Source organism: Geotrypetes seraphini, chromosome 3 (assembly GCF_902459505.1).
Source record: "Geotrypetes seraphini chromosome 3, aGeoSer1.1, whole genome shotgun sequence".
NCBI lineage: Eukaryota > Metazoa > Chordata > Amphibia > Gymnophiona > Dermophiidae > Geotrypetes > Geotrypetes seraphini.
Genome location: NC_047086.1, coordinates 167,692,083 through 167,705,277, shown reverse-complemented (window position 1 = coordinate 167,705,277; position 13,195 = coordinate 167,692,083). Strand labels below are relative to the sequence as shown.

The 13,195-nt window shown below is 45.0% G+C and overlaps 1 protein-coding gene across 1 annotated transcript in view; it reads right to left on the bottom strand.

The window, feature by feature from the left end:
- Positions 1-795, bottom strand: part of MYCT1 (MYC target 1) — a 40,704-nt gene extending 39,909 nt beyond the window's left edge. The window contains exon 1 of the mRNA XM_033939252.1: positions 652-795. Coding sequence (XP_033795143.1) covers positions 652-715 — 64 coding nt within the window. The 5' untranslated portion in view covers positions 716-795. The remainder of the gene's footprint in view (positions 1-651) is intronic.
- Between the last annotated feature and the right edge of the window lie 12,400 nt (positions 796-13,195).

Below are 13,195 nucleotides of genomic sequence, written 5' to 3'. Positions count from 1 at the left end.
TATTAATATCCTTCAAAGCATTGTCATGTAGGATTATGGCATTGTGCAACAGTTCTGGACATTTCTCCTGTACTGCCCATGCAGATGGTACTGCAGAAATGACTTGTAATATTGGGCATTCACAGTGTGTGTCTCTCACAAACTGGATGACACTCAAGACAATCTGGGAGACTGCTTTGAAGGACATTAAGTTAAACAGTTTGTGCTTGTACTTTGTTGTTCATTTTGTACACTTTATGTCATAATAAAACGATGAATTCAAATGTCTTTTTTTTTTTTTTTTTTTGGTCTCTCGCCTACCAGAGACTGCTGCACTCATTTCTCATCTGGTGGCAACAGTAAGAAGCACATGTCGCACACTTTCAAGCATATATATTAGATTCCCAGTACTGGTGCATTTTCAAGAGAAAAAGAAAAAGTTACCATAACTTATGAATCAACCCTTGGTATATTTGATAATACTCAGACAATATAAAGTTGAATTTTGTCTGTTTTATTTTGAAAACAGGAAAATGGCATTCCATATGTTTTCCAAAAAAGAAAAGATCAGTTGCAAACCCTTAGTAAAAATGACCTCAAATAACCAAATTACTAATATACCAAGTTCAAAAAATATGCCTTACAAAAAAAAAAAATATGTATATGCCTTACCCCAAAAGTTTTCTGGGAAGATCTGGGAGAATCGAGTAGTAGTGTTCACAGTTTTTTCAGCCATAATATACCAAAAGAGAAGACTACGGTTATAATAATTATATCCAGAGAGTGCATAGAAGGAGCTCTGGAGTTCTGTATGCCTCGGCAGTTGAAATGCAATGCTTAGCATGAAACACTGATGTGTCTTTGTTTGCCTGAAGGGAAGCATGAGTATTACACTTCCTGCCTTTATACTCAAATTAGCAACTCGCTTCTTATCTTAGGGTACCACACAGTTTCTGAGACATGGAACAATTTCCTTCTCGTCATTTCCTTTTCCAGAGTGAATTGACTTAAAACAATGCAGAATTCCCTTGTCTTTTGAAAGCTGTTACTGCATGTTTCAAGTTTCACGTTTATTAATATTTTAATATACTGACCACCACAAGTATCTGTCTTCAGAGCCTTCCTTATGGGAAGGTCAGACTCTCCTTCTATCCATCGACCTCCTGATTTTGGAAATAAGAAGTTAATAGCTTTTTTTTAATGAGTTCATGTGGTTTGTCAAATCTACACAGGGTCGTACGTTTTGGTCACATTTTTTTTTCTATCTAGCCACCTCCCACAACAAACAAAAAATAAGATTCCTAGAATACCTATATTGCCATTTAAAACTTTTCTATTTTTATTTTAACAAATACTTTCAGGATCATTTTTATTGAATTCTTGACAATGCAAGCACACTTTTGGGGAATGAGGTCTATAATAATAATAATAATAATAATAATAACTTTATTTTTGTATACCGCAATACCACAAGCAGTTCAGAAGGATTTACAGAGGAAGAGACTGTACACAGTCAGCGATGTTACAGAGAAAATTTCAAATTACATTGGTAAATCAGGAGTAAATAGGTATATCTGGAAGTGTTTCAGAGATGTTACAAGGTAGGAAGGAGTTAGAGGAATTTGTCAAAGAGAAGGTTTTTATTGATTTCCTGAAGGATTGGTAGGAGGGTGAGTTGGAAATGAGGGTGGTTAGACATTTATTCCATTTGCCCGTTTGAGATGACAGTGATCTATCAAGGAATTTCTTGTAGATACAGTCCTTCGGGGAGGGGAAGGCGAACAGATAGGCATTACGTGTGCAAGTGGTGCCTGGAAATTCAAAATGATGCGAGAGGTAGATAGGGGATAAACCAGTTATGTTTTTGAAGCAGAGGCAGGCGAACTTGAAGATGACCCTTGCCTCCATCGGCAGCCAGTGTAGTTTTCTGTAATACGGGCTTACATGATCAGATTTTTTGAGACCATAAATGAGACGGATGGCTGTATTCTGAATGATTCTCAGTCGTTTGATGGTTTTCTTAAAGGAACCCAAGTATATGATATTGCAATAATCTAAGTGCTTAAGATAAGGGATTGAACTAGCAATCGAAAAGAGAGGAAGTCGAAATAGTGTTTGATGGTACGAAGTTTCCGGAGGGTGCCAAAGCATTTTTAAACTTGAGCGTTAGTATGGTCTTCAAAAGACAGGCATCGGTCTAGGATGACTCCAAGGATTTTGATGGTAGAGTTGATTGGGTAAGTTAACCCGTTTAATTTCAAGGAGGTGTTTGCTAGTTTGTGGTTGGGACTTGCCAGGAAAAGCTTGGTTTTTTCTGGGTTCAGTTTTAGTTTGAATTGTGTAGTCCATTGTTCTACCCAGAAGCATTCCCTCTTGACGTTGCGACGTCAGAGAGAAGGCTTCTGGTTCAGGCACAGAACGTGCAAGTTGCCGCTGCACTCAGCTTTGAGGGGAGGGAGCCAACCACAAGACCTCAGGGACATCAGACCTCGGGCCGCATAAAACGGCCAGAAGATAAGACACCTGCCGGAGGGAGGCACAGCATGGAGTGAGGGAGACAACAAAGGTAGGGGGAATGATTTTATTTCAATCCAGTTCACAAGTACCTGGCAAACCCCCCAAATAATAGCAACATTACATGCTACTGATCCAGGGAAAGCAGTGGCTTCCCCCATATCAACTATTTACTTTTTCTCCAGTAATTTGTCCAATCCTTTTTATTAAAATCAGCAACATTAAGCAGTATTACTACATCCTCTGGCAATGTATTCCAGAGCCCAACTATTCTCTAGTGAAAAAAATATTTCCTCCTATTGGTTTTAAAAGTATTTTCCTGTAACTTCATTGAGTGTCCCCCTAGTCTTTGTAATGTTTGATGGAATAAAAAATTGATCCACTTCTACCCATTCTACACCACACAGGATTTTGCAGTCTCAGCAGTCTCAGCAGTCTCTTTTTCAAGCTGAAGAACCCTAATCTCTTTAGTCTTTCCTCATATAATAAAAGTTCCATTCTCTTTATCATCTTGGTCACTCTTCCTTGAACCTTTTCTAGCTCTGCAGTATCTTTTTTGAGATAAGGTGACCAGAATTGAATGCAATATTCATAAGAACATAAGAATAGCCTTACTGGGTCAGACCAATGGTACATCAAGCCCAGTAGCCCATTATCACAGTGGCCAATCCAGGTCACTAGTACCTGGCCAAAAGCCAAGGTGTAGCAATATTCCATGCTACCAATATAGGGCAAGCAGTGGCTTCCCCATGTCTTTCTCAATAAAAGACTATGGACTTTTCCTCCAGGAACTTGTCCAAACCTTTCTTAAAACCAGGTATGCTATCCGCTCTTACCACATCCTCTGACAAAGCGTTCCAGAGCTTTACTATTCTCTGAGTGAAAAAAAAATCCTCCTATTGGTTTTAAAAGTATTTTCATGTAACTTCATCGAGTGTCCCCTAGTCTTTGTAATTTTTGACAGAGCGAAAAATCGATCCATTTGTACCCGTTCTACGCCACTCAGGATTTTGTAGACTTCAGTCATATCTCCTCTCAGACGTCTCTTTTCCAAGCTGAAGAGCCCTAATCATTTTTGTCTTTCCTCATACAAGAGGAGTTCCATTTCCTTTATCATCTTGGTTGCTCTTCTTTTAACTTTTTCTAGCGCCACTATATCTTTCTTGAGATAAGGAGACCAGAATTGAACACAATACTCCAAATGAGGTCGCACCATGGACCGATACAGGGGTATTATGACATTCTGAGTCTTGGTCACATTGGGCGGAAGGTTTCATCATATGGTCTACAATGATACCCAGATCCTTTTCTTGGGCGCTAACCCCCAAGGTAGACCCTAGCATATGGTAATACAGATGAACTTGGGAATAGAAGGCGAGAGGTTGGGAGGTTGGACTCATGGAAGGGAGGGAGAGATGTTGGACTGGGGGTATGTGGAAGGAAGGATGCTGGACAATGGGAGGGAGAGAGATTTGTAAGACTTGGGAATGGGTGGAAGGGAGGTAAGGAGAGATGCTTGACCTGGGAGGGAAGGAGAAATGTCAGACTCAGTGGAGCAGGGTGAAAGAGAAAAGGAGGGATGTTGGACTTGGGAGAGGTAGAAGAAAGGGAAAATGTTGGATTCAAGATGGATGGAAGGGAGGGAGTGACAGATCACTCAGGGTAGGGACAGAAGGAAATTAGAGAGGGAGCAGATGAAAGGGAGGAAGATATATCAGACTCATGTGAATGTTGGAGGGACAGATGTCAGACTTGGAGGAGGGGCAGAAGGAAAGATGGAGCAATGTGAGGGAAAAGCTATTGGATTTGGTTGAAAGGTGGAAGGGAGGGAGGGAGAGATACTAGGGAAGGGAGGCAGAAGAGAAAAGGAAGCAGAATGGATGGTGGGAGTTATGCTAAACTCAGGTGAGGGATGGATGGGAGGGAGGGAAGAAGGGAAGAAGGGAAGAGATAGGGAGATGCTGTAGTAGAGAAGAAGAGTCGGAGAGAAGTAAAGATACATGGGTGTGGAGAGGAGAGAGGTAGAAGATGCTGGCTAATGTGAGGGATAGGGATGTGAGATTCTAGGAATGTTGGAACCCTGTGGGAAAGGCCATGGGAGGGTTGTCAAGGATAGTGCATACAGACAGCAGAAATGTAATGGAGAGTAGATGAAAGATGATAGGGAATAGAAGGCTGTGAAATGAGTGAGATGAGAAATCTGAGAGCTCAGGGATAAGAGAAGGAGGTGGAAAATGGTAGATGAAAAGTGAAAAGGAGTAGAGTGAATAGGGAGAAAATTTGAGGCATAGATAAGCAGAAAAGAAAAAAGGGAGGAGAAGACTTTAAAGGAAAGATCAATATGGCAGAGATAGGTATAGAGAGGGAATGGAACAAGACAGGAAAAAAGAAGAGAAGTAACAAATGGACAAAGGCCACTGGAAGAAAAATTAGGAAAAGACAGACAGGAAAGCAGTAAAGAGAAATTGGGGCCAATATGTTGGAAAAATAAAACATCCAGATAAGAAAAGTAGGAAAATGATTTTTATTTTGGATGTATTATCTGAGAAATGTGCATTATGAATATATATGTTTTGTGTTCAATCTAAAGGAAATGCACTTTATTTGTCCTATGTTGTACTATATACTGAGTTTAACTTCTTGGGGTTATCAATACAATTTTTGTTTTCATATTTCTAATTTGTAATCACTTGTTCTATATTTGATGAGAGTCTGTGTTTTATGTGTGGTGGGAGGCCGTGGCATCTCTGTTTGGAAGGGAGTCCTCCACTAACTCCTGCTCTTCCTCCGCTGCAGGTGGTTCTACCCTTGTGGCCTCTTTCTTCTGCTGATACGGCCATGGTGCCCAGACTCCTATGTTGCCACTGACTCACCCTCCCCTGGCTGCTGTTTGCTGAATCCTTCATACCCATTGGAATCAGTCGATACCTGCCAAGGTAAGTCCAAAGAAATTTTACAGTGGAAATAGCTAACTTGTCGTTGCACTCTTCCTGATCATACCCCTCCATATACAATTATATGTATATATCACAGGTGGTGAGGACTACCACTGTGCCAAAATCCTATCTGACACCACATTCCACATGTGGAGGAGAGAAGACATATCATGCACTGTGAACCTCAGAGACCATAATGCTGGACAGCTACACAAGAAGGTAGGTAAAGGAGATAGGATAGTGGGAAGATCAGCAATGGCAAGGGCGGTTGGATGTAGAACCCTGAGCCCTTTCCTCCATCGGTGACAGCGGGGCTCTGACTTTGGCATGGCTCCTTCGCTTGCCGGTTCCTGCCCTTGGAAGTCCGGAGATGGTTTTGTGCTGTTCCCCTGCGGTAGGGGACCTGAGAGAGTTGCCGGAGTTTGCATGGCTTGTGATCGCCGATGGTGGGTTGACATTGAAGGATGTTCTGTGGCCTGCCTTTGGCCATTGGATCCCTGATGCCTCGGTGGACTTTCACTTCTGTCTTGGACCACTTGGGGACGTACCTGTCTTCAGCGGCTTCGGGACTTAAACATTGGTTTCTTCCTCTGGCAGAAGTTGACCGTCCTTCCTGCCGTGGTTGAGTCCTGCTGTGGCAGCAGATTTGACTTCTGCTGTGGTGAATCAATGGCCTTTCACTGAACGGAGATTGATGTTGTGTCTCATTTGATTGGGCTGATAAGATGATTTCTAAAGACTGACCTTATTTTACTTCATTTTATTTTCTTATATTCTGCTCTCATAAGAATTGCCACTGTTGGGTCAGACACGCAACTGCCCTCTGGTCAAAAACCAGCACCCTAACTGAGACTAGCCCTACCTGCGTACGTTCTGGTTCAGCAGGAACTTGTCTAACTTTGTCTTGAATCCCTGGAGGGTGTTTTCCCCTATGACAGACTCCAGCAGAACGTTCCAGTTTTCTAGCACTCTCTGGGTGAAGAAGAACTTCCTTACTTTTGTGCGGAATCTATCCCCTTTCAATTTTAGAGAGGGCCCTCTCGTTCTCCCTACCTTGGAGAGGGTGAACAACTTGTCCTTATCTACTAAGTCTATTCCCTTCAGTACCTTGAATGTTTCGATCATGTCCCCTTTCAATCTCCTCTGTTCAAGGGAGAAAAGGCCCAGTTTCTCTAATCTTTCACTGTACGGCAACTCCTCCAGCCCCTTAACCATCTTAGTTGCTCTTCTATGGACCCTTTCGAGTAGTACCGTGTCCTTCTTCATGTACGGCGACCATTGCTGGACGCAGTACTCCAGGTGAGGGTGCACCATGGCCCGGTACAGCGGCATGATAACCTTCTCCGATCTGCTCGTGATCCCCTTCTTTATCATTCCTAGCATTCTGTTCGTCCTTTTTGCCGCCACCGCACATTGCGTGGACGGCTTCATCAACTTGTCGATCATAACTCCCAAGTCTCCTTCCCACTCTTTTTTTTTATTTTCTTTTCTTGTGATTTTGATATATATAGTTCACATCATTTACTTCTTAGGCACCTTAGTTTAGATGGAGATCCCAATCTGGGACAGAAAGGGAAATTTTATGTGCCTTAATACCATATTCACAAATGGTTCAATTAATTTTTAATGCTAAAAATTTTCTTCTTTGCCACTTTTCTGTAACCGCCTAGAACCAAAAGGCATTCGTGGTATATAAATACAGATTTATGTTATGTTATGCCCTGTAGGCCAGAGTGAATGGGCCACAGATGGCTGGAAACCAAGAAGAGACAGTGGGTAGTGATGGCCGGAGGGGGAAGGGGGGGGGGAGAAGTGAACACATAAAAAGATAGAAATAGATACCGATAATGAGAAGGGAAATCCAAGATGGTGGCAGCCCCGGGAAGGCGTCTCTGACTACAATCTATAGAGCAGTCCATTTTTATTTTCAAAAATTCTAATGCTGCATTCAAAGTGTAAGGGGATGATCCGGATTGATTCCCCTGCACTCCGGACTTCAACCCCCACTCAACGCTCTATTTTGGACTTTACATCCATACCTGGGAGTTCCAGAGCAAATGTCGGAGGGATGTCTGGTGTTTCTTCGGGGGGAAGAGGAGCCGAGGTATCAGACTTGGAGATTTCTCTCTCCCCTCCAGCAGCTGTGCCTTCACCACGGACAGACTATCCTGCAGCTGAGTTGAGAGTCCCACAAACTTTCTTTCAAGAGGGAGACCCCAATTTCAGGGGCAGAAGCAGTGGAAGTCTCAGGTGAACAATGGGATTTGGAAGGGAAGGTGGTTACCTTCCCTCCAGTAGTATCATCTCCGGTGGTTACACTAGAGATCATATGGAATGCTCTCTTGGGGCTAGATTCATTAAGCAAACCGATCGGTTTGCGAGCCCTTTGCCACCTGATTTCCCTCCAACCCAATTCACTAACCTCACTCTACATCCACTCCTCACCTGATCTGATTCACACATGCAAATGAGGGTAAACGTCATGCAAAGTAGGAAGGGCCCTGATTCACTAAACAATTTACGGCACACCAACTGGCCTGGCCGATCGAAAACCAAGCGACTGCTGAGGACCAATCGCTCACTGAAATCCCAGACCTGCAGCCCTGAAAAAACTGCTCTCTGCCACCCTTGCCTGCCTGTTGTTCAAGTGGCAAGCCTGCCTTTCCCATCCACCTCGTTCTCTAACAAACACCCAGTGCTGCGACTTCTCCCTTCCTCCTCCCGCTTAAGTTAAGAGGGAAAAAAAAAAAAAGAGAAAAAGCACTGGTGTATGAGGCAGTTTCACCTCTCTTCCCACTAGAAGTTTATTTCAAAGCGCGGCTTGCTGAATTAGTTTGAATGGGTTAACAAATGCAGACAGCGGCGGAGACCCAGCAATGAGTGCCTTCCAACAAAATGGGGAAGGGGAGAGCTATAAAAAGCAGGCACAGAGGTGCTGGTCTCTGCAATTCTCTTCTACCATCTGCCACATCGGTAAAAACTTTTGCCCAGAGTTGAAGAAGCAGGCAGCATCGAGGTCAGCACAGGGAAGGGGGAGGAGAAAAATAACGCCATCCCAAGTCATTGGGCTCTTTCCTGCAGGGTGAGGGGAGAAGGCTAGAAAAGGAAGGCACATGCGTCCCGATTGCTCAATAGCGATTCGTGGGCATGTTTGTGGGCGTGCTTCCAACTAGATCATTTGAATGCAGGAACTGTTGTGAATCAGCCGCCCAGCAAGACTCGGCCACGGATCGCCCAAAAAATTTGAGGTTAGTGAATCTAGGCCTTGAAGCTCAACTCTGCAGTTGATAAATCTTCTCAGGAACTAACAATGCTTGTGAGCACTGTTAATTCCTTATCTGAAAAATTTGTTGGAACTAAGCAGCAATTAACTTCAGAGGTTAAGCAGGTGAAAGAAAAAGTTGAAGATCTCCAATTTTTATCCTCAGGATTGGTTAAAGATAAAATTCTTCTTAATAGAAAAATAGCAGGCTCAACGCTCGTTTGTTAAATTTTCCAAAATCATTAGGAGTGACTCCCATGGAATTTTCAACTATTCCTCTGACTGTATTCTACCAGTCAATCGTATTTACTATATGATTGTAAAAAAGGTCATGGGAGCCACACCGGAAGAAGGTGTCCAAAATCCATCAGAAGCTGTTTGAAACTTACAGACTTCCTTGAGACCCCAATGACTGAGGCCTCAGAGCGTGCTACGTTGTTTCCTTTGTTTTTGAGCAGGACATGTCTGCTTTACTTAGACAATACTTTCGTAACCCTCAAGCACTATTATTGGAGAAAAAAGTTTGGATTTACCCAGATGTTACTAGACAGACGCAAGAGCACAGAAAATGATTTCTTGCTATGAGAGTTGAAGTTGTAAATCTGGGTGGGAATTTTCTTGTGGCTTACCCCTGTAAGCCGACAGGGGGAGTTTAGTATTTATTATACATCAGTGTAAAATGTTGTTAATTTCTGTTAAGCCAATACCTGTATGTTTGACTTAGAGGGTTCTCTTTACCATTTTTTTGATTCCTTTCTTTTATTGGACTTATTGTGGTCTAAGGAAGATATTTCTATTTGCTACCTATGTTTAAATATACCTCATTTTGAATGTTCCTTCTGTATTTCCCAGAATGTCCTTCTGGGGAAAGAGCAAGCTCTACAGGCGGGACGGCCTGCACCTGAGCACGGTGGGAACAAGAATACTGGCAACCAACATGAAGAAGGAGATCGAGAGGGCTTTAAACTAAGGAGAGGGGGAAAGCCGACAGCAGACCTGATGACGCTTCGGACAACGGTATCCAGAAAGGATGCTGAACGGGAAGACTACTACAGGGAAGAGGACGGGGAACCGATGGAGCTCGAGATCAGACAGCGAAGGAAGCACCAGGTAACAGCAACTTGCTGTGAGGGACTTAAGTGGCAGGGGGATTCAGGGGGGCGGGGTGGAACCAAAATGCAAACAGAAGGCAATAAGGAGGAGCCACAAGGAAAGAGGGATCAAACCAAGGCCCAGGGGACAAGAACATGGGAGGGGGCTGGCAGGGCAGGAAATTTCCGAGGAAAAGCGGGGAAGGGGGGTGGAGGGGACACGAGAGGCAGAAATTTGCGAGGGTAAAGGATGAGGGTAAAGCAGAGGCACAGTTAACGGGTGAACAGCCCGAAACTCAAGGGAAGGAGGTCCAGGTAAAAGCAGAGGTGGGGGACAAACGCCGGGACCTACAGTGCTTATACACGAATGCAAGAAGCCTCAGGACCAAGATGGGTGAACTGGAAGTCATGGCCAAAGGGGAGGACCTGGATGTAATTGGAATTACGGAAACTTGGTGGACAGAGGACAACCAATGGGACATGGCGCTGCCAGGGTACAAGCTCTACAGGAGGGACAGGACCCACAAGAAGGGGGGAGGCATAGCACTATACATAAAGGACTCTATCTACTCGGTCAGGATGGATACGGCGACAAAGGCTGGAATCACTATGGGTCAAACTGCCGGGAACCAAAGGTGCAGACATAAAACTGGGGCTGTATTATCGTCCACCTGGTACGCCGGATGCAGTTGGACACGACTTGGAAGCGGAACTGAAGCAGGAATGCAGTACTGGAAATGTAACAGTGATGGGGGACTTCAACTACCCGGGGATAGACTGGAGTACGGGTCACTCCAACTGCACCAGGGAAACGGAATTCGTAGAAGCTGTGAAGGACTGCTTCATGGAACAACTAGTCAAGGAAGCGATGCGAGGGGGAACTACTCTTGACCTCATCCTTAACGGATTAGGGGGGCCTGCAAGAGGGGTAGAAGTGGGAGGACCACTAGGCAACAGTGATCACAACGCAATCAGATTCACATTAGAAAGAGGGACACCCATAGTGAGGAGAACCGCATCGACTGCGCTCAACTTCAGGAAAGGGAACTAAGTTGCCATGAGGGAAATGGTGGGGAGGAAGCTCAAGAACAGCTTTAGGATGGAGACTGTAGGAAGCGCCTGGACCCTATTCAGGGACACCCTGCAGGAAGCACAAAACCTGTACATCCCCAGTTTCAGGAAAGGCTGTAAGAACAAGTGGTCAAAAAGCCCGGTTTGGATGACAACTGAAGTAAAGAGGGCAATAAGTGACAAGAAAGTGTCCTTCCGGAGATGGAAAAAGGACCCAATGGAGGAAAATCACCAGAAGCACAGGAATTGCCAAAAGGAATGTCACCGAGAGGTTAGAAAAGCAAAAAGGGAATACGAGGAGGGGCTGGCCAGGGAGGCGAAAAACTTCAAGTCATTCTTCAGTTACGTAAAGGGGAAGCAACCAGCGAGAGAGGAGGTGGGGCCGTTGGATGATGGGGATAGGAAAGGAGTGATTAAGGAGGACAAAGAGGTAGCTGAGAGGTTGAACACGTTCTTCTCGTCGGTCTTCACGTGCGAAGACACATCCAATATACTGGACTCAAAGGAGCTCATGAGGGGGGAACAGGCCGAAAAATTGGAGCATATAGAGGTAAGTCAGGAGGATGTCCTCACACAGATAGACAGGCTAAAAAGCGGCAAATCACCGGGACCGGACGGGATCCACCCAAGGGTTCTAAAGGAACTAAGACAGGAAATAGCGGGCACAATCCAGCATGTTTGCAACCTATCCCTGAGAACAGAAGAGGTGCCAGAGGACTGGAAACTGGCGAATGTCACACCTATCTTTAAGAAGGGATCGAGGGGTGACCCCGGGAACTACAGGCCGGTGAGCCTGACTTCAGTTATAGGGAAGATGGTGGAAGCGATGATCAAGGACAACATTTGCGAACACATCGAGAAAAATGACTTACTGCGAACAAGCCAGCACGGATTCTGTAAGGGAAGGTCATGCCTTACGAACCTACTGTACTTCTTTGAGGGAATAAGCAGTCAGGTGGACAAAGGGGAACCCATGGACATCATTTACCTCGATTTTCAAAAGGCTTTTGATAAGGTGCCACATGAAAGGCTGCTTAAGAAGCTGTGGAACCACGGGGTGGGCGGGGATGTACACAGATGGATCAAGCACTGGCTGTCAGGTAGACTGCAGAGGGTCGGAGTGAAGGGCCAATATTCAGACTGGCGGGGAGTCACGAGCGGTGTGCCGCAGGGATCGGTGCTAGGGCCGCTACTCTTCAACATATTTATCAATGACCTGGAAACGGAGGCAAAATGCGAGGTTATAAAATTTGCGGACGATACCAAACTCTGCGGAAGAGTTAGGACCAGGGAGGAGTGTGAGGACCTGCAAAGGGACCTGGACAAGCTGGAAGACTGGGCAAACAAATGGCAAATGCGCTTTAACGTTGAGAAATGCAAGGTCATGCATATAGGAAATAAGAACCCGTTGTTCAACTACAAAATGGGGGGGGCACTGCTGGGAGACAGCGGACTTGAGAGAGACTTGGGTGTGCTAGTGGATGCATCAATGAAGCCATCCGCACAGTGTGCAGCAGCGGCGAAAAAAGCCAACAGGATGCTGGGCATCATAAAGAAGGGTATCACAACCAGGACGCGGGAAGTCATCATGCCACTATATCGGGCGATGGTGCGCCCGCATCTGGAATACTGCGTTCAGTATTGGTTGCCACACCTCAAGAAGGACATGGCGGTACTTGAGAGAGTCCAAAGAAGAGCAACGAAGCTGGTAAGAGGGCTGGAAAACTGCCCATACGCTGAGAGGCTGGATAAGCTGGGTCTCTTCTCTCTGGAAAAGAGGAGGCTCAGGGGAGATATGATAGAGACCTTCAAAATCCTGAGAGGCATAGAGAGGGTGGATAGGGACAGGTTCTTCAGACTGAGAGGGACAACGGGTACGAGGGGGCACTCGGAGAAACTGAAGGGGGATAGGTTCAAGACAAATGCAAGAAAGTTTTTCTTCACCCAAAGGGTCGTGGACACATGGAATGCGCTCCCGGAGGAAGTGATCAGGCAGAATACAGTACAGGGATTCAAACAGGGATTGGACAGATTCCTGAGGGACAAAGGGATCGTAGGGTACTGAAAGGGGTGCGGGGACAAAGGGTCAAGAATTTGATGGGAAGATAGGACTTCGATGAGAAACCAAGGGGTGATTCAGACAGGTCATGACCTGTTGGGCCGCCGCGGGAGCGGACTGCTGGGCGTGATGGACCTGTGGTCTGACCCAGCAGAGGCACTACTTATGTTCTTATGTTCTTATTTCTTTTGCAAGAGTTATCTTGTACATTATTTGTAAGCTCAATAAACAAATTTTTAAAAAAAGACAGAAATAGCAGGACTCTAGCCAGTGACCCAAGTGT